The 19,587-nt window shown below is 33.6% G+C and overlaps 3 protein-coding genes and 1 long non-coding RNA gene across 7 annotated transcripts; 1 reads left to right on the top strand and 3 right to left on the bottom strand.

Moving 5' to 3' along the window:
- Positions 1-6: 6 nt before the first annotated feature.
- On the bottom strand, positions 7-1,606 carry LOC138122431 (uncharacterized). Of its 2 annotated transcripts, XR_011156498.1 has the most exons (3): positions 880-1,491; positions 615-827; positions 7-558 (listed from the first exon to the last, which is right to left on the bottom strand). It is a non-coding gene; the product is annotated as an uncharacterized lncRNA (long non-coding RNA). The 2 variants fall into 2 exon arrangements; XR_011156497.1 differs by having other exon boundaries at positions 615-1,606.
- Positions 1,607-5,236: 3,630 nt separating this feature from the next.
- Positions 5,237-9,449, bottom strand: eIF3l (eukaryotic translation initiation factor 3 subunit l). The gene is made up of 4 exons (XM_069036689.1): positions 9,312-9,449; positions 8,818-9,081; positions 5,511-6,725; positions 5,237-5,425 (listed from the first exon to the last, which is right to left on the bottom strand). Exons 1-4 carry the CDS (start codon positions 9,348-9,350, stop codon positions 5,291-5,293), a joined length of 1,653 nt encoding a protein of 550 aa, XP_068892790.1. The 5' UTR covers positions 9,351-9,449; the 3' UTR covers positions 5,237-5,290.
- On the top strand, positions 8,495-15,858 carry iPLA2-VIA (calcium-independent phospholipase A2 VIA). 3 transcript variants are annotated; one of them, XM_069036688.1, is made up of 8 exons: positions 9,437-9,577; positions 9,630-9,767; positions 9,841-10,045; positions 10,095-10,185; positions 10,236-10,538; positions 13,244-14,520; positions 14,614-14,881; positions 14,934-15,858. In XM_069036688.1, exons 2-8 carry the CDS (start codon positions 9,746-9,748, stop codon positions 15,150-15,152), a joined length of 2,385 nt encoding a protein of 794 aa, XP_068892789.1. In that variant the 5' UTR covers positions 9,437-9,577; positions 9,630-9,745; the 3' UTR covers positions 15,153-15,858. The 3 variants fall into 3 exon arrangements, with proteins under 3 accessions (XP_068892787.1, XP_068892788.1, XP_068892789.1); XM_069036686.1 differs by lacking the exons at positions 9,437-9,577; positions 9,630-9,767 and adding an exon at positions 8,495-8,796; XM_069036687.1 differs by lacking the exons at positions 9,437-9,577; positions 9,630-9,767 and adding an exon at positions 9,081-9,180.
- Positions 15,664-16,804, bottom strand: LOC138122430 (mitochondrial inner membrane protease ATP23 homolog). The gene has a single exon (XM_069036691.1). The coding sequence runs from the start codon at positions 16,690-16,692 to the stop codon at positions 15,907-15,909; it is 786 nt and encodes a 261-aa protein (XP_068892792.1). The 5' UTR covers positions 16,693-16,804; the 3' UTR covers positions 15,664-15,906.
- Between the last annotated feature and the right edge of the window lie 2,783 nt (positions 16,805-19,587).

The following is a 19,587-nucleotide window of genomic DNA, read 5'->3' as shown; positions in this document are numbered from 1 at the left end:
AATTAATCGTCTGTGATCATTTTCATATGATTTTTTTATTTTCAATGTTACTCTTATCCACATCATTGATTTGAGTTTGATATAACATTACATTAATTACTCACTTTTTTTAACAGCACACAATGAAAATAATACACATAGTTTTATTCAAATATCCTTTACTTCCTTCTCAAACAATTCCTTCAAAAGTATAACGTCGCGGTCATTTTTTCTTACGAATAAGTTGTTTGGGTTCAACGGGATGACCGACCATAGAAAGCCGATAAATTTTAGTTCTTCTGGTCCCAAATCATCTTCGGCAAGAGTAAAGGCGCTATTTATATCGAAGAAGGGATGGGCGTTTTCATTTAGTTTTTGCATTAAACTGATGTAAATTTTATGAAAATTTGTACCCTCAATTTGCCATTCTTTGCACAATTCTGGATTATCCTCTGCTAATATTGCCAATTTCTCTTTGATAGTTCCAGACAGTTCACAAAGAAACTCATCTCTAATATATATCATAAAACTTCTGAGAGTTAATAGTTTTTTTGACAATACTTTATGGTTCGCCGCCCACTAAAAAAAAAACAAAGATAATTTTTTTAAATACTTGATGAAACACGTCAACTTACCAATTTTTTTTCCCATTCTTTTTTTTGACTTTCAAATTGTAGTTGTAGGTTTTGCAACTCTAGATCCTTCTTATCCAACTCTAGATCCTTCTTATCCAACTGTAGCTCTTTATTTTTGAGGTCTTTGTTCTTATTAGCTAATAATAATTTAATTGTGAATTGTTGCTCTTTTGACAGTGCAGGTCTTATGGATAACAGCTTGTTAGAAGAATCCTGAAAATACCTTATGGGTAATGTTGCAGTTTAAGGTCCTACTAATACGCACCGCTACTGCGCACGGGGAATACGTGCACGATTTCTTCTCCCACTTTCCTCTGTATTTGCAGTATGAACTTACACCGTTGCCAGATTTATTAAAGAATTAACACCTTTTTCTCGATCACTTGCGGAATCAGGATTGTTCAGATTGTTCTGCTTCTGTTACCACAGGGAAACAATTTTGTTTATGAAAAATTGTGAAGGTGTTTAAATTATATAAATTCGACTATTATAATAGCCGTTTGCACCGTCGTAACTTAAAAATAGGAAAAGCATAAAACCTTGGTTATAATTATTAAAATCGTAGCAACAATTGTTTTTAAGGTTGGTTTAAACAATGACGCGATTCTTTAAAGAATTGGGCTAATCACCCTATTACAAACAAAACTACCAATAGAACTAAACAAATTAACAAATTGCTCCAAAACGCACATGATCGAGAAAAAGGTGTTAATTCTTTAATAAATCTGGCAACGGTGTAAGTTCATACTGCAAATACAGAGGAAAGTGGGAGAAGAAATCGTGCACGTATTCCCCGTGCGCAGTAGCGGTGCGTACTAGTAGGACCTTAAACTGCACAACCACGAGTCACGATACATGAATGATAAGCATGACAAGGAACATAAAATTTTGACAGATTCTATACAGAATTGCCAACATGAAGAATAAAGATAGGTTGTAATATTGGTTGCCTACCAATCAAATAAATAAATTTCTTTAGTGTTTTAATAGATTTTCCAATTCTTGTATAATGTTCAAACTCAGATTATTATGTCTAGTTTTCTTAGTCATTTTCCTATGTTCTACGCATTTTTTTTTCAACAACAACCACAGATTCAGTTGTTACTTCTGGCTCACATTTTTAAAAGGGTCATAAAAAGTAGGGGAAAATCTTTGAAAATGTTAATTTTTAAACATACCTTAAAAACAGGGCAAAATGCTTAAAAAAACAAAGTATTCTGAAGGGGGCTTCTAACTATGGTGTTTTCACGATTTTTTCTGCTTTTCTGTTAACCCTTGAAAATCGGGGTGTTTTACCTTAAAAAGTGCTGTGTGCTGAAAGGGCCCACTTACTACTATGATGTTTTCCAGGAACGTTATCTACACGTGTGTATGAAAATAAAATATGTTTCAACTGGAGTTATTTAAGTATTAATTTTTCAATGACAAATATAATTTTTTAGAATCTGCGTCTTTAATAGGTCCATTATTGTATTCAATTTGGAGACGTTTGTGGCTACCTTTTAAAGTACTCGTAGTGCTAAGAAAATTTTTATCGATATTTCAGTGTATTATTGTCATTTACACTAAAAAACTTCCAATATTAGCTGTTTTCCAATTAGGGATTAAAATTAACTATGTTTAAATGATCGAAATCAAAGTGAAGCTACTCTTGCGGGAACAATCAAACTTGGGGTGTAAACTAAATAATTTTTAAGATTATGATTTTGACGGTGGGCGCGAATAAATAATTAAAAAGTTAGGTATCTACAGTGAGAAAATGGATCACGAATTGATTTTAACGAATGAAATAATTCTTACTTCTATTTGTTATGTATTTTTTAGCATAATCAAACACACCTAATACAAAATATAGGTGCAACTAGCGAAAGAGCGACTTTGAAATAGTTTAAAACTTTGCATTTTTATTTTTGTTTTGCTATTTTTTGTTTGTTATTGGTAGCGTATGCGTGAGTCGAAATGATCCAACTCTCGAGGTGGTGCTCGGGAGGAAAGGGGAATGCAACACTTGGACCTTTGGGTCAAAGTGAATTTGTCTAACGGGAACGTTCCAAAAGTGATCCGAGTCATGTAGGAGTAACTCTGTATGTACTTACTCCAACTCCTCACTGGAAAGCAGCTATTAATGTTCAAACTCTACTTTTTAACATCTGTTGCAGATGTAGCCGCATCCGTTACCTTGAATTACCAATTAATACAAAATTCCCTAGAATTTGAAAATTTAATTTTTTTATTTAACAATGGTGCAAATTCTAAAACATAACAAAAAAACTCGTTTTATAAGGGCATTGGCGCACTCGGCCCATACAGGTCGTTTTCTACACTCGGGATTCGTGCGCCAAATCAACCCTCATAAAACTCGTTCTTTAATATACTACACTGAACTCCAAAATTAACGCATCACTTTGAGTTTTTTAATTAAAAAAGCAAGTTTTGAAATATTTAAAAAAATATGTTAACAACAATAACAGCTGAACCATGGGAAATATTTTCAACACATTTTCTTACAAAAAAAAGCACATAAATGTAAAAAAAATACAAAAATTCGAAAAGGTAACATCACGAGTAAAAATGAGAAATCGAAAAAACCATCGAAATTTAAAGATTATTTTCTTGAAATCTTGTATTGTCCCCTCTAGCGTTAATTGTAGCTCAATAACGTAGTGACATGTTAAAAATGAGGTTTCTGTTATGATTTTAGCCTATATTTTCCCAAATATCCAGAAGTGCTCTTGTTAGCTGACTGAAGTGATTTGGACGTCCTTACATTGCCTGTAACAGTTTTTCCATATTATCCCATAAGTATTCGATTGAGTTGAGGTCAGGGTTACGTGCTGGTCACTTCATAACTGATATTTCAATAGTCCTAAATTAGTCGGAAATTACCTTTGCAATATGTGGCCGTCTATTATCGTGCATATAAATGAAGTCTTGCCCTACGAATGGGGCATAAGGTACAACAACAGGTTCCAGTTCGTGCTATATCGATGTGCATTTAAATTGCCTCTATCTAAAACCACCAGCTCTGTAGCTACGTCTAAAGATATTCCTATCCATACCATTATTGACCCTCCTCCAAAATTCTCTTTAGTAATGAAATTACATTGCGCATATTGCTCACCAGGTCGTCTATACACTATTACCTGTCCGTCACACTCGTATAAACAAAACCTGGATTCATCGAAGACCAAAACTCTGCGCCAGTCTTGTTCGACCCAATTGACATGTTCTAATGCAAAGTTTAAACGGGCCCTTCGAAGAGATGCAGTTAACTTGGATCCAGTGGCTGGTCTTCTCGTATGTATCTGATCCTCCTTTAGTCATTTTCTAACAGTATTTTCACCCAGGCGGAGTGCATATTGTCTAACATGCGATCTTGAAGTCGGAGAGCAGTGAGAAACCCTTCTCTAATGCTTATTAACCTTAAGTATTGGTCCTGGTGAGGTGTTGTGATCCGTTTTCGGCCTTGTCCCCGCCTCCTTGTGTGCCGTCCAGTCTCCCGATGTCTTCTTAGAACTTTAGATACGGTAGATTGGTTCATACCAAAGTGATATGCTCTGGTCCTCCGACTCTCTTAATTCTGAGCTAACAAAAGCATTTGCACGGACTTTTTAAATGGGAAGTTGTTCCTAACATGTTAACAGTTAAAAGTAAATGAAGATTGATGTCAATACTTATTCAATTATTCAACTGTTACTAAAAAATTATTTTCGAGTAAATTTAAAAATTGAGCAAAAACGATATTTTTGCTCATTTTTGTACACAGTGGCTGGAAATTTTAATATCTCTTGTAGAATGATCTATGTTTTTCCTCTATTTTCAGTGTGTATAACAATTTTTTGCTTTAAAGTAAAACTTTTCAAAAAAATCGTAAAAATACAAGTGATGCGTTAATTTTGGTGGTCAGTGTATTTTCGTCCCAAAAACATTTATCCCATGGCAAATTAATTGTTATTAATGGCAAGGTAGATTCTACCTTGTCGGTGAACCCGGCAGCTTAAGATTAACGGTACTACCAAGACATCTCTACAATAATAAAACTTTATCTAAACATTAAATTACTATTCAATACATATTAGGCATTCACGATCTTTTTGGGACCGAGTTGGCTATGAATTTTTCTTTTCATGTTGGACTAACTGACTCAGTGATGCAACGGATGCAATTTTTTTCCCTGTCAGTGTCTGTTCGACATTTTCTTGCCACCGCATTGCCAGATTTATTATTTTAATATTCGTAAGAAACTAAATGATTTATTAAGTGTGTAAAAATAATTTAAATTTCCGTCAAAGGAATAGTCAAAATTGCCAAAATAATTTTATTACGATAAAAAATTTCTATTAAACGATTTAATTTAATTTAAAAAAGACAAACCAGATTTAAGAGATCCGGCAACAATGTAGCTATTCAGAAAATATAACCCTAAACTGAAAATAACCTAACCTAACACAAAAAGTGTAAATTTTCTTTAGGGAATTTAGTTATCACCGAGGTACTGCCAACAAAATTACTAGATGGTCAGAGCCAACTCGGTCCCAAAAAGATCGTGAATGCCTTATAGCATTCACTTTTGAATTTGAACACTCACGTACCTGTTTTTAAATTTCAACAATAGACAAAAAGAATTTTTGAAGATGATTTATTCAAGGCCGACATAAAAAAGACAAAATACACAATTACAATTTTAAATTATGAAGCTTACGATTTAAATCTTCAAATTTCAAAATCTTTCTAATGAAGAAATCGCCGTATCTATGAGCCACCTTGGTATCAGCAATGTGAATCATATCGTTGTCGATATAGAAGTCGAGCTGTAATTAACACTATATTAATATAAACTACTTAACTAAAAAGTTGAAATTAAATGTCATTAAATAATAAAAAAGTCATTTTTACCTCCGAACCGCTTTCCAACTTGCCCTCTAAACCAGAAGAACCTTTTGACCATACAACATTTTTCATTTTGTGCTTGAAACACAACAGATGTATCAAAAGGGTTTGAGTTTCCTTATCAACATCAAATTTTCCATCGTTATTTTTATTCTGAGCCATGAATGTCGCCAATTTGGCGATGGGCAAAGTTGTGTATAACTTTAAATAGCTTCTTATGGTCGGCAACATTTTTTGTTGTTGAACTTCATCCATAAATACTTGGGTTTGATGACGAATGGCTTCTTTTGAATAATCATCCGGTATAGAATCAACTGGAGGAGGACATGGAGACAGGAATTTAGGGCACGCAAAAACGAAGCAATTCTCAAATTCTTGCAGGTCTCCATATTGCATCTTATACATTTTTTCGTGATAACTTTTCTCCCTCAAAGTTTGTTGAATGGATTCATCAATACACTGTGGATGCAAAACCAAACATATTGCCAATAAATGGTACATTTGGTCGGTTTGTTTGTTGATCTGATCATGCTGATAACTCTTTGAAGCAAACAATTGCTTAGTACGTTGGATATACAGCAGAATCGATGAAAAAGTGCGAATAGCATCTGAATATCGTCTCATCATCATGTATCCAAAACCAACGTAATAAGATGTGGAAATAAGACAAGCTGGAATATGGGCATACTGAGATTTTTTGTGAATCTCGATATTCTCCAAAACTTTAATTGACTGATAATAATCTCCAAGCAAAGAATGAAGTCTGAGAAGTCCAATGAGTGAAAAGTATCCCAACATCTTATAAAGAGAATGGCTGCCAAATTCTCCAGCAACAGAATCGGGGTCTCCACCGCTAGCACAGACTTCTAGTTGCTGTTTAATGTTGCTTTTGTCCACCAAGGAATGTAAAACATTTAAGACGCAAAGCACATTCCACACTTTATTGTTGGAATTTAAGGTCTCCAATTCTTGGGATGTTTTCTTTTGAAGTCGTGCTCTATACTGTGCGAAAGACTGGAATTGATATACGAATTCGTCAATCAGTTCCCATAACCATAAATCGGGAAGTTCCAACGGTACCGGGACATCAGCACTTAGGATGTAATTAAATAAATCGCAGTAGTTATAAAATGAATTGAAACGTTGTTCCAAAGTCGGTCCTCCTTGGATGCGGGCATAAATATGACGGAAATACAACTCCTTGTACAGTATCATAAAAACCTACAAAAATCATATAATTACTAAACATGTTTCTACGTAGTTCAATTATGTATTGCTGTCTTTCATTGAATTGTTTTAATTTATTTTTTTAAACAGAAATACACGACCTATTAAATATATTAATTTAATTCGAGCAAAAGTACTTTCATATAATAATATTTACTTACTGTACTAATAATGAAAATTATTTCAACTTTTATTTTTACATATTCAGTCAGAATTCCGTATAATTTCCACCAAATGGACAGCGTATGTTTGAGATAAAGATTTCTACATCATACGAAACTATTAAATAATATCTGTGGCTTGAATCTAAAAGGGCCAATAGAAAAATTGTCACCTTTTGAGAAAATTGCAATCGCTAAATCGACCAAAATGACGTTGGCTCTTTTAGCTTTAGCTGATGTAGATGTAGTTCATATGAAGAAGAGCAGGAAAAGAAATCGAATGCAATGATTAACTCAAAACAGCAAAACATTGACATTGGCCCTTTTAGCTCCAAGCCACCGATATATTACTATTGGTGTATGTGGTTCGATTTACAAAAACATTAATCTATTTTCTTAGGGTTCCAATGTCGACACAGTTTTTTCAGTGTTTCAACACAGAAACAATTCTCTTAGCACTGTGGTGATCAAAATGCGTCTAAATTTGTATGTTACAAAAATAAAATCTATCAGTACCTATAATAAAATACTTATTTTTATTCGGTTCCATTACGGCACAACTCATAATTGGATGTTAAAATTATTATGGAAACAAAAAGTAATCAAAAACAGTCCGTGTGAATCGAAGAAGAGAAAAAAATTATAAACGTAAATCATTGTATCACCGATCGTCGCATTTTGGATAATGGTAAAGTTGTGTAATGCGTGTAATTTACCACTCGACAATAAAACGTAAAAGCGAAAAACAAATCTTATCGAAATTAAAATGGAAGCTGAAAAGTTTATGGTAAATAATTAAATTCTCAAGCGTTGGAGAACTGAAGCAGAACATGAAAATAATCGCGCTACTGGTTTAGAAATAGATATGCGATGTAATAATCAATGTTACAAAAGAGAAATTCCAAAACATAGTACACGCATTATTTTTCGGGAGAATATTCGGATTACTCTATTGACTTTCCAGAGAATGATTTAACAACCGTTAGTTTTCTTGAAAAGGTGAACGGCTAGGTATGACACGGAGCGAATGGCGTCAGGAACAGAAACTCCACTCAACAGAGAGAAAGAATGGGAAAAACATGCACTCTTGCCCTAGATTGGAAATGAACCACGCATTTTAATTAATTTCACTTGTTAAAAACAGTGTTCACTTCAACTAAATACACTTATTTATAATTTGTTACAAAAAACTGTATGCATATTTCAATTAATCTTTCCATAGGCACTGCAAAATTCAAAAGAAGCCTTTCTACATTAGGAAGAATCAAAAAATTTCTAAGCAATTCAATAACACAAGACGGTCAGCAGATGCACTGAAAGTACTTTTTTTAAATCTTGCTGCTAATTATAATTTTGCATCATAATCAACAATCTTTATTTGTCTTTAACACTTTGTGTCAAATTTTTTTCTTAAATTATAACGATTTCTAAAGTTTTTGGTTGATTTCCTGTAATCAACCCACAATAAATAGAGTTTAGTTACAAGATACTGTCCTGTGGTTACATTTGCCCCCAATATTAATATATTTTTAATTAACATAACTCCATACAGACATTACTGCTATTTTTTAAAGTTATTTATCTGAGTATTGATGTACATATTAGAATAAGAAAAAAAACTTTAAGCACAACTACAAAATCCATAAGTTATTAAATATTTATATTTAATGATTATAGCTAGGGAATTAGGTCAATACTGACGTGTCGTATCTTTTGAAGAAGTAATATAACTTCCTAATCCACAATTCTTTGAAGACTTGCAATGGAACATTATAAGAGGCAACTTTTCAGTAAAGGTGAAGAACTTAAGGGAAAACTTACTGAAAAACTAACTGAAGAATTTAAAGACAAGAGTGACCATGTAAAGGAAAAAATTAAGGATGTACAAGATATTGGAAATGAAGGTAAAAATCACATTTACTTACAGGATCACTGTCCACCAAAGCAGCTACTTCTGATTCTTCAGGCCAAGGGCGTTTTTCAAAATAATCTTCTGTCAACTTAGGCCATGAAGTCTCATATAATGTTTGCAATTCAAAAATTAAACCTTCATTAACACAATTGCGAAAGTAGACCAAAAAGTTTTTCACTATTTCTGGCATCTTTAAGTGCTGCTTATTGTATTCATTATCCAAATTTGGATCTCCAGTGTGAGCCCCATATTCATCATAGCTGTTGAAATCATAATTCTAAAAATAAAAGAAAATCAATGTTTACTCAATTTATTGTCAATTTTTAATGAAACTTATTTTTATCTATTATGGGAATGGTGCATGCAAAACACGTAGGTCGGTATAAAAACCCATACTGTTTAACTACACTTAACAGCACATGGTTGAACTCGAATCAATCATGCAGATTATCCTTACCCCAACAATACTTTCACAATAATATATACTTTAAAGGCTCAAGAACTTACTTGATCGTAATCATCGGTAAACATTTTTGCTTTACTCATTATAAACCTGCGTTTGAAAAGCTGATTAAGGGATTAAATGAACATTCAACATAACCTAATAGCTGTTAGCTGACAACACCAATAAATGTCAACTAAATTACAGAATTCTACATGAGAATTCGATTTTTAGACAATTTTAAATTTACTAAATAACAGAATGAAATAACAAATAAAAAGGATATTGATTTAACGTGAAAAAGTTAAAACAAATTATAATATAACTTAATGTGAGAAATTATTTTCTGATGATATCATTTGAATCTAACCTTTTTACTCTAGATTTCAGACCCAAACCTTGAACTATGAAATCAATTTTTCTTAGTTGTTTCGTTAGTAATTAACAGTTATCACTGTATGTATTAATAAGTGAGAATTAATGTTAAAATAAGGGTATAATGTTTGCTCAAGGATTTAGTGGTAATTAATTTTTAATAATTCTTGACCATAGGTCAAGCTAGTTACATGTTTTCTTATTTTTGTATTTTTTTAGTATTGCGAAGCTTACTTAGCTCAGAGCCACCCCCAACTAAAGTTGTTGAAGCAAGATCAGATACTTTTACTGATCGTGCAATACATCTACGTGAAGATGGACTGGTATTGTATCTACCTGCAAATAATCTGAGCAACCGAAAAGGAGCATTGTATGAAATTGTTCTTCATCGTCCTTATACAGAATCATTACATCAAACTTACAGGTTTTTTTTTCACTTTGTTTTTATATAACTTGTACGATAATAATTGTAGTTTATATCGCACCCCAAACCTTGAAGAAGCAGAAGTGAAATTTTGTGTTTTGAAGGATAAATTACCTGTATTTATTGAAATTTCTAAAGAAGTTAGTCTGTTATAATTACAACAAATTATAATTAACTATTTTATTTTTAGATGCATAATGTGCACGGGTTGCAAAAGATATGTGATATTCTTGCAGATCATCCTTCGTGGAATTTGGCTCATCTAGCAGCATATTTTAGTCTTTATGATTCTTTTAAGGACCCAAAAATTAATAATTATCTAAATAGTACAGATGATGAAACAGGAATTTCTCCACTTCAAGTGGCCATTACTACAAAGAATTTGAAGACTGTTCAAGTTTTAGTTGCTGCTAACTGTTCATTGGAACATCTTGATTACAATCAAGATTCTGTTTTCCATTATGCAGCCAGTACAACGAAGGACATCATTTCGGTAATTATCCTGTGCATAAATAGGTTTACATGTAAACAGAATGTAAATAATGTAGATTTAAATAGAAAATGCTGATTTTCTTAAAGTGAATTGACAACTTAAATTTTTCCAATAGGATTTGAACAATCACATTTGAAATTTCTAACAATATTTTGATCAGTTGCCATTTTTTAACTTATTTGATCAAAATTTATAGCAGTAAGTATACATCATGATACCCACTATAAAATGAAGTTGAACATTTTTTTAACAAACTGGTTGTCAATTTTGTTCTAAAAATAAAAAATATAAACCATACTTGCTACATTAATTCAGTATTAATTCAGCTTAATATTATATTTATTACAGGAGATAAAAATTTAATTTACCCTCTTTTTTCTTTAAATATGAAAAGAAAATAGAAACAGTAGATTTTTTTATTAGAATATGGTACCCGCTAAAAGATAAGTAAAAATCGGATAAAATCAAGCTGTTTTAATAAAAAAAAACATGTTTTAAACAATATATCGGGATATCAAAAATTATGTTGGTCAAAGGTGGTCATGGATTTTCAAATATGTAATTGAATGTCAAAATCTGGATTTTTATGCATGCAAATTGTGTCAGTATGTTTCGGGAAACTAGCTCTGTGACTCGTAAAAAAGGTGCTGGTAGGCCAATCGTTTGTACCGAAGAAGTTGTTAATGACGTTTGTCAACGTCAACAAGACCCTGCAAAACACACGAAATAAGTTGAGACGGACGTTTTCCAATCCATGACCACCTTTGACCAAGATAATTTTTGACATTCCGGTAGGTAGGCAAGGTTCACGTTGTTTTGGCATAATGGGAGACCAGGATTTATTTTTTTAACGTTGGATACACTGTCTGATTTCCGTCACTCAAGTGCCTGACATGCGGACCTATCAAAATGAACAACACGTTGCTGAATTTTCGGCGATGTCTGAGTATTCTTCTATTGCAAACTAGTAAAACTGACAACAATGCACTAGACATTGACGCTATTTATAACCTCAAACTTAGAAAAATATAACCTAATTCAACAGACAGCTTTACTTACTTCTTCCAGCGAGAAATTGGGAAATTGTAGGCTTGTAACCCAACACATATATTTCAAATTTTACGCGCGCTGGGTACTACTTTCTCCATGTAGAATTTCGTGATTTATATGCCAACCAATCTCTCGCTGGACAAACTATACCAAATTAAATGCAAAATTTCCATGCCAATTTCCAATATGCCAAAACAACGGGAATGCATTTTATGTAGGTAATCGATTTTTAAATCGTGATTTTTTTTCAACACTGATGAGTGATGACTTTATGATTACATATGTACCGGGTGATCAAGAAGGACTGTTTAAGTTGGCAATACAATTAAGAACATTTTCTTATTCGGTTATTTGCAACACTGCAACCGGATAAACTCGGTACAGGTTGCAAAGACACACTTGTCATTTGCAACAGCATTTTTTTTCATATTTCTGAACCAAATAAAGGCACAAAGGGACCAGAAAATCATAGTTTGGGTTGAATATTTTCCATATATGTACAGTTTTAAAGTAATTTCAAATGACTAATGCCATAAAAGCGCTGTTGCAAATGACAAGTGTGTCTTTGCAACAGCATTTTTTTCATATTTTTGGACCAAATAAAAGCACAAAGGGACCAGAAAATCATAGTTTGGGTTGAATATTTTCCATATAAGTACAGTTTTAAAGTAATTTCAAATGACTAATGCCATAAAAGCGCTGTTGCAAATGACAAGTGTGTCTTTGCAACCTGTACCGAGTTTAAACTCCTAGTCCTAGGAGATAACATAAAAAATTATTTTTCAAATTGACATCATCCGCCACTGTTATGTTGTGCCACAGGTATGGGTATCTGGTTACCAGAGAAACTTTCATTTTAAAAGCCTGAATTACCAAAATTGATTAAGACTGTACATACCTACTAATTTTCCGTATTTGTGGTATTTTTATATTTCTTATAAATACTATATTCAAAACATTTCAATTATCAAAATGGCGTTTTGTTGGCAAACTTGCAGAATTTAATTTTTATTCAAAGGATTTCAACTTGGAATCTATTTTATGAACAAGTGCTATTTGAAAAAATCAGGAAGGGTTACGAATTGAAAATCATAAGTTTGTTTTCATTTAGTTGAACACATTCCAAAAATTAAAATACATAAATCCATAGAATATTATGAAAAAAGTTTTAAATAACTTGAGTTCTTTTTATTAATGACATTGTATTTTAAATTATATGATACTAATGGTATTTGCCATTTACTGATATATAAATACATATGTATTTATTTACTTCAGAACAAATTTAATCTCTTTATCCTAATAAAAAATTCTTATTTTATATTTTTCACAATGTCAGTAAACTAAATAGTTTTTCTATCAGGTTACGATGAAGCTGTTCGAGTTAGGAATACGTGGTATGAACCGTACAAAATTGACATATATCAAATAGTTGACAGAAAGTAGTTTAATAATAATAGATGTAAAAGTTGTGAAACGATACCTATACTGACACTAACATTTTTAACATTAGTTCACATAATAATAATGAATACATGTTCTCACTCAGCTAACTTATATATAATGTAAAAACCCTTAAACGCAAAGAAACATAATAATTAGTATTAATATGAATATAATGTGGGTGTATTTTTTATTTTAAATTAATTGTTCAGGCATTAACACAAGGAACTCCTCCGAATTGCCTAAACGCTCGCAATAAAAACGGATATACACCGTTACATCTTGCTTGTCAAGCCGACAAACCAGACTGTGTCAGAGCCCTGCTTTTGGCTGGTGCAGACGTCAACAAAACTTCAGGGTTGGTAGACGAGAATCTGCAACCAGGTTACGTCGGCGATTATCTGCAGAGCCATCCGAACAGTCTCTTCAAAGAAGATATGAAAATGGGAGGGACGCCCTTACATTGGGCTTGTTCAAGACAAGTAATCGAAGCTTTAGTTGATATGAATTGCCACATAGATTCGTTAAATTTTGATAAGAAAACAGCTTTGCACATTATGGTAATGCGCAACCGCTTGGAATGCGTTGTAGCTCTTCTGAGTCGACAAGCAGAAGCAAACATTGGAGACGCGGATGGCAACCGACCCATCCATCTAGCTGTAAAACAAGGCAACGTGTCCATAATACAGTGTCTGATCATTTTTGGAGTAGATTTAAATGTTCTTAACAATGCCGGACATTCAGCGAGACATTTAATTACCAAAGAGCAAGAACCAAAAATTTTATATTATCTTCACGCAGTGGGAGCACAGCGATGCCCTCCTAGTACCCCCTATTGTACAGACGGTTGTATACATGGCGGTACTTTCGACGGGATTCCTCCTCCGCCCGTCATAGGACCGACTAACCGTGAAGTACTTGACCAAATGTTAGATTCTGCAGCAATGGAAATCGCTTCACAGAAATGTAAAGATGGGACGTTACCAAAAAATGGACGGTTACTGTGCATGGACGGTGGCGGAATAAGAGGATTAGTTCTCGTAGAGATGCTTCTAGAATTAGAAAGCATATTACAAACGCCAATCAATCACTGCTTTGACTGGTTGGCAGGAACAAGCACTGGAGGAATCCTGGCCCTAGGAATAGCAACTGGGAAATCTATGAAAGAATGTCTTTGTTTGTACTTTCGCATAAAAGAACACACGTTCGTGGGAATGAGACCATACGCTAGTGAACCTTTAGAAAATGTTTTGAAGGAAACTTTTGGTGCAGAAACTGTAATGGCAGACATTACACATCCCAAAGTGATGGTGACAGGGGTTCTTGCCGATAGGAAACCAGTGGAGTTGCATTTATTTAGAAGTTATCAAAGTCCGAACGATATTTTAGGAGTGGAACATAATTCTCCATATGAACTACCTCTCCCACCTGAAGAACAACATGTGTGGCAAGTTGGCCGTGCTACAGGCGCAGCACCAACATATTTCAGGTAATGCGTAAATTTCATTTTTTAAGTGCAAACAAACATGCGAAGGCTTTTTCCTCCAACTTTTAAATTAATTACCTACTTTTACGGATTTAGGGCATTTGGTCATTTCCTCGATGGAGGTCTTATTGCAAATAACCCTACGCTGGATGCTTTGTCTGAGATTCACGAACATCACTTAGCCCTAAAAGCTGTTGGTAGAGAAGACGAAGCAGCACCGGTTTCCGTAGTAGTCAGTTTAGGAACTGGAGTGATTCCTGTAACCCCAGTGAGAGAAATAGATGTGTTCCTCCCGGGAAGTATTTTAGATAGCGTGAAACTCTACACTGGTATATCAACATTGGGGACCCTTCTAGTTGATCAGGTATGACAATTTGTTTGTGAAGTGTCATTTTGAAAAAACGAGTTTCATTTAGGCAACGGCGAGTGATGGTCGAGTTGTAGATAGAGCTAGAGCGTGGTGCTCTACAATTGGTGTGCCATATTTTCGATTTTCCCCACAAATGTCAGAAGAAATTGCGATGAATGAAACGTCAGACGAAAAATTGTGTAAAATGCTTTGGGAAACTAAAGCGTATATGTATAAAAATCATCAAACAATTAAACAAATGGCCGATATACTCAACAGGAACTAACTATCTGTACGGTGTTTTTAGTATAAATTTTAATCATGTGATGATTGTCAGAATTTAAAGTAAATTATTGTAATTAAATGTTAAATTATTTATTTTAGACAAGTACAATATTTATATAAATCTAATAAGCGAAACCTTCGCGGTTACGGTCTACTATCGCAACCATATGGCAACTAGGCTCAGGTAATTTTCTTTGATCACCTATATTTTTCACATTTCTTGGTCCATTTGTGTAAACACAGCAGTAAAATATATCACTAAAAATAATCGTTTCAAAATTGGACTTGACAACAAATGAATTTCTGTGTGCACCAAACATTCGTAACCATTCTCGATTTATTTACTGTATATCCCAAAAGTACCTAATTTAATAATAATTAATGTTTAACGTAGGTACGTTGATGATTCAAGCTTGTTAAAAATAAATAGCACTTGCATTAGAATTTGTGATGTATATTAAAATTACTCTTGAATTGTTAATTATTTTTGTTTATTAGTAATAGGCAAAAAGTTAGTGTAATTAATCTATTTCATTAGGCAACAAAAGTAAAACGTTTATTCTACGCTCATTTGAAATACGTATATATTACATTTATAATTACGTTTATGTATTACTACCTATTTATTATAATTTTGTACATTCTAAACTATATACACTTATATCCATTATGTCCATTAAATAAATATTGAAATTTATTAGTCCTTACTAGTACATTTACATTATAAAATTATTTATGTAGAAAATGAAATATTGTCACAAATCATAACCATAATAATACCCTTCTGCATAAGCCTTAAACATATCATCTGAATTTCTTCTAATTCGTCGGCCAACAGGTTCCAAATCATTGTAACATTTTGGAAAAACTCTTTGCACTGCCTCAATTGCTTCTGCAGTAGTAACATTTCGTGCAGCTAAAATTGAACTTAATGCTTTACTTTTAACACAATCCTGATGTGATTCTTTAATATTAAATATGGAAACATCTCCCTGAATCCATGCTGACATGAAACTGCAGTGTGCTAGGTTCGCCGCCCTTATCTCTGTACATGCTAAATGGTCAAGGTTTTTAAAATCTAAATCATGTCGACAATAATCAAACATGTGAATCATTTCATGTAAAAGTACAGCCTGTACATGTCCTGGTTTTGTCACAGCATTTTGACAGACAACCACTTGGTTAAGAATAGGATCAAAGCCACCACTTACTGTAGGAGCACATTCTTCACAAGATATATGCCTTCGAATATCAACTAGACATCCTGAACTTTTCAACGCCCCCATCATCAGTTTTACAATTGGGCTTTGTTTGATGCATTGATAGACAGTGCGTTCACATTTCACTTTATCAATGTTCTCACGTCCCTTACCCTCAAGTAACGCTGTTATTCCGGTAGTCACGTTCTTTTTGCGACGTTCGGGATATAAATCATAGCCCCACTGAGAACTCCCTTGCGGGGTTGAATTTGTTGTTGATTTACTTTTTTCATCTTTTTTATTTAGTGGTTCTTCTGAAGTACTAATATCAATGAAAGTCATTTTCACTCAAAATAACTTTAAAAATTTGTTAGGTTATGTCAAAATTATAGGTTATAGGCAAGGCAAGGAGGTTAAAGTAAGAGGAGGAAAAGCCAGTTTGAAAAAGTGATGCCACCCGCCAAATCGTGAAGAGGCATAAAAGGTTGCTACTTAAACAAGGGTGGTTGGTGGGGATGTTACCAGTGGCGTATCGTCCACTGTAAAAAACGGGGCGCACAGATGCGTTTATTGTAATTTGTAACATAAAGTACATGAAAAAATTTAACAAAAATAAAAGAAGTAAATTTATAATCCAGAAAAAACTATAAGTATATGTTAAACGCTTAACACCAACTCACCAACACCTTCTTGCTGGGGTTAAAGGCACGCCACTGGCGCCAATGCGAGGCGATACTCGATGGGCCGTTCAAGGACGTTCACGGTCATAAAAGGTTGCTAGAGAAGGAACGATTGGCATCACTTTCAATGCATTACTATGTAGCATATAGGGCGCTTTCCCTCCTTTTACTTTAACCTCCTTGGTTATAGGGTATATACAGGATGTTTGAAAATTGCTAGTACAAAAAAAAACTGTGGCATCTGGAAGCCCTAAAAAATCCAAGAAACCAATTTTTAATTTTTTAAAACAAAAGGGATAAAGTAACCCTATTCCTGCATATTCTACGCCTCAGGCGGGGCAATATTTTTTAAACCTTGGTAACCAAGCGTGATGATCGTAGTGATAATGAAGGACTATACAACAATATGAAAAATTTATATTTTTTTGCAAGATCTTGGCAACCACAGATTGACAGTTTAAGAACATCAAATTTTTTATTTCGTTATTGCTTAACAACGTGAAGTGTCTTTTTAAAATACCTTAACTCAGTGGTGCACTAACAATTTTAACCAAATTTTTAGTAATTTTTATCTCGAAAACTAGAGGATTTTTATTAGAATTTTCTTTTGCCGATGACTTCAACTCACCATCACCAATTACCAGTTTTTTTTTGTACTAGCAATTTTCAAACAGCCTGTATAGTCGTTTTCAATGACATCCGTGCTGTCAGTATGACACTTATGACAGTGTGTTGGCACCACTTGCTGTTTCAGTTTAGTAATTTTGAATTTCCTAATTTGACAATTTACCTTGACGCGGCAAATTGACAAATTCAAATTATTATTTATCATTTCCGATAAAAAATGTAGTCTGATTCGGGTTCCGAGAATGACTTCGTTTAACCCTGTTTTACACCATGTTTAGTGTTGTGAGGTCCGGTAATTGACTTAGTCAATGACCCATTTGACCGGTCAATAATTGTCAATGACTTGACGTATTTGACCAGTCATTTTTAAAATTTAAATTTCCCGCTTATAATGTTGAAGATTATATGATATGACCACTGTTTGACTGATGAGATGAGGTTATGTTGGGTTGTCTAATTTCATTTACGTAGCTGCTGACAATGAAGAAATCGATTATGACAATAAATAAGTAAATTATGACAATGAAACATCTAAAACTTTAATAAACATTAGGCGATTTATCAATTAGGAAGAATTGGTTTTTGTGTCTTCTTAACATGGCATACAACATATTTTTACTTTCATAAAATACTTATTATACCTACTTTTTTAAATTCTAAACGAATGTTGAAGTAAGTATTTTAAAAGAAACTAAAAACACATACACAGTTGTGTTGAACGTTTTAAAGCGTTTTAAATTAACAAAAAGTTCAAATTCAAGCAAATACAGGGTGTTTCTGAAATACGTGTGTTTAACCAGTGAAATAACTCGCCAATTTATGAAACTTTTCTCTATAACATTTTGTAAAATTCGTAAAAGCATTCCAAGATTTTTTGCCCCACAATTTTTACCAAACGAGTCGTTTTGTCTGATTAACGGCCGTATTCACCAACGCCAGTTAACGTTAACTGTAGGTTAAAATACTTCGTTACTTTAGTTACCTATTGTTATAACAATGTTTTCGTATATTTTAACCTTCAGTTAACTTTAACTGGCGTTGGTGAATACGGGCCTAACTATTCTATTTTTTGTAACCATGAGAATCTAAATTTTGATTTGTAATGATTTGAATACATTACTTTTTCCGCCAAATATTTGAACCTGCGCAAAACGGTAACAAATGTGGTCGTGATCGTCATCGAATCGGAGGAGCCCTACGTTGTGATTTTCTTTTGGCGGAAAGGTTCGGAATGCAAACGGTGAGGGTTCCAGTTGGAAGAGTGCCGCAAATAAAACACACATGTGAGGGACGCAAAATACCTTTTATTAAAAATGTCTGTAATAACTTTGATGAAAAAGAAATTGGAACGAATACAAAGGACAGAAATTAAGTTTAACGAAGTACAAGAAATTAACTAGTTGAGTACATCACAAAGATAAACGACAAGATGAATGCAACCATATTTAAAATAACAGAAAAACGAGCACATGACAGACAAAATGACAGTTTAAAGCTTGCAAACCAAGTAAACAAATTATAAGGCAGTTATTACAGACAGGGACGGATGAAAAACCCTCTTCAAAAACCGTATCCCAGGTATTACTCATATTTCACAATTAGATTAATGACAAAAACAATGGTTATTTGAAACTACGCGGTCAAGGTACGCCAACGGGAGCTTAGAGCTGGAGGTAACAAACTCTCGGCCGCGAGGGGACTCAGAAGAATAATCTGAATCATCCTGAAAGCAAGCGACGTTTCTAGATACTCAGGTTAGTAATGAACGTCGGGCTATTTCACCGACCAAGAAATAGTGACAGAGCGCCTCGGGGTTGTACGATGAGCTTCCCAAGCCGCTTCGAGCAGAGCTTGCTCCACCTTCCCCAACCAACCGTTTACCGACAAAAACCTAAGATTTCTAGAACCGCGACGGAGGTTTCACGTCAGC

Source organism: Tenebrio molitor, chromosome 1 (assembly GCF_963966145.1).
Source record: "Tenebrio molitor chromosome 1, icTenMoli1.1, whole genome shotgun sequence".
In the NCBI taxonomy this organism is placed as follows: domain Eukaryota; kingdom Metazoa; phylum Arthropoda; class Insecta; order Coleoptera; family Tenebrionidae; genus Tenebrio; species Tenebrio molitor.
The sequence above is the reverse complement of the archived record's forward strand: the minus strand, read 5'-3'. Positions and strand labels throughout refer to the sequence as shown.

What these genes read in the sequence shown, in the direction of transcription:
- iPLA2-VIA (XM_069036686.1), top strand. Translation starts at nt 8,655, where the DNA reads ATGGAACATTATAAGAGGCAACTTTTCAGTAAAGGTGAAGAACTTAAG. An exon ending in TCATTACATCAAACTTACAG is followed by an intron (nt 10,046 to 10,094) that starts GTTTTTTTTTCA and finishes TAATAATTGTAG; the next exon opens with TTTATATCGCACCCCAAACC. An exon ending in TTATTGAAATTTCTAAAGAA is followed by an intron (nt 10,186 to 10,235) that starts GTTAGTCTGTTA and finishes TTTTATTTTTAG; the next exon opens with ATGCATAATGTGCACGGGTT.
- eIF3l (XM_069036689.1), bottom strand. Translation starts at nt 9,350, where the DNA reads ATGAGTAAAGCAAAAATGTTTACCGATGATTACGATCAA. An exon ending in TTACCGATGATTACGATCAA is followed by an intron (nt 9,082 to 9,311) that starts GTAAGTTCTTGA and finishes TTTTATTTTTAG; the next exon opens with AATTATGATTTCAACAGCTA. An exon ending in AGTTGGAAAGCGGTTCGGAG is followed by an intron (nt 5,426 to 5,510) that starts GTAAAAATGACT and finishes TGTTAATTACAG; the next exon opens with CTCGACTTCTATATCGACAA.
- LOC138122430 (XM_069036691.1), bottom strand. Translation starts at nt 16,692, where the DNA reads ATGACTTTCATTGATATTAGTACTTCAGAAGAACCACTAAATAAAAAA.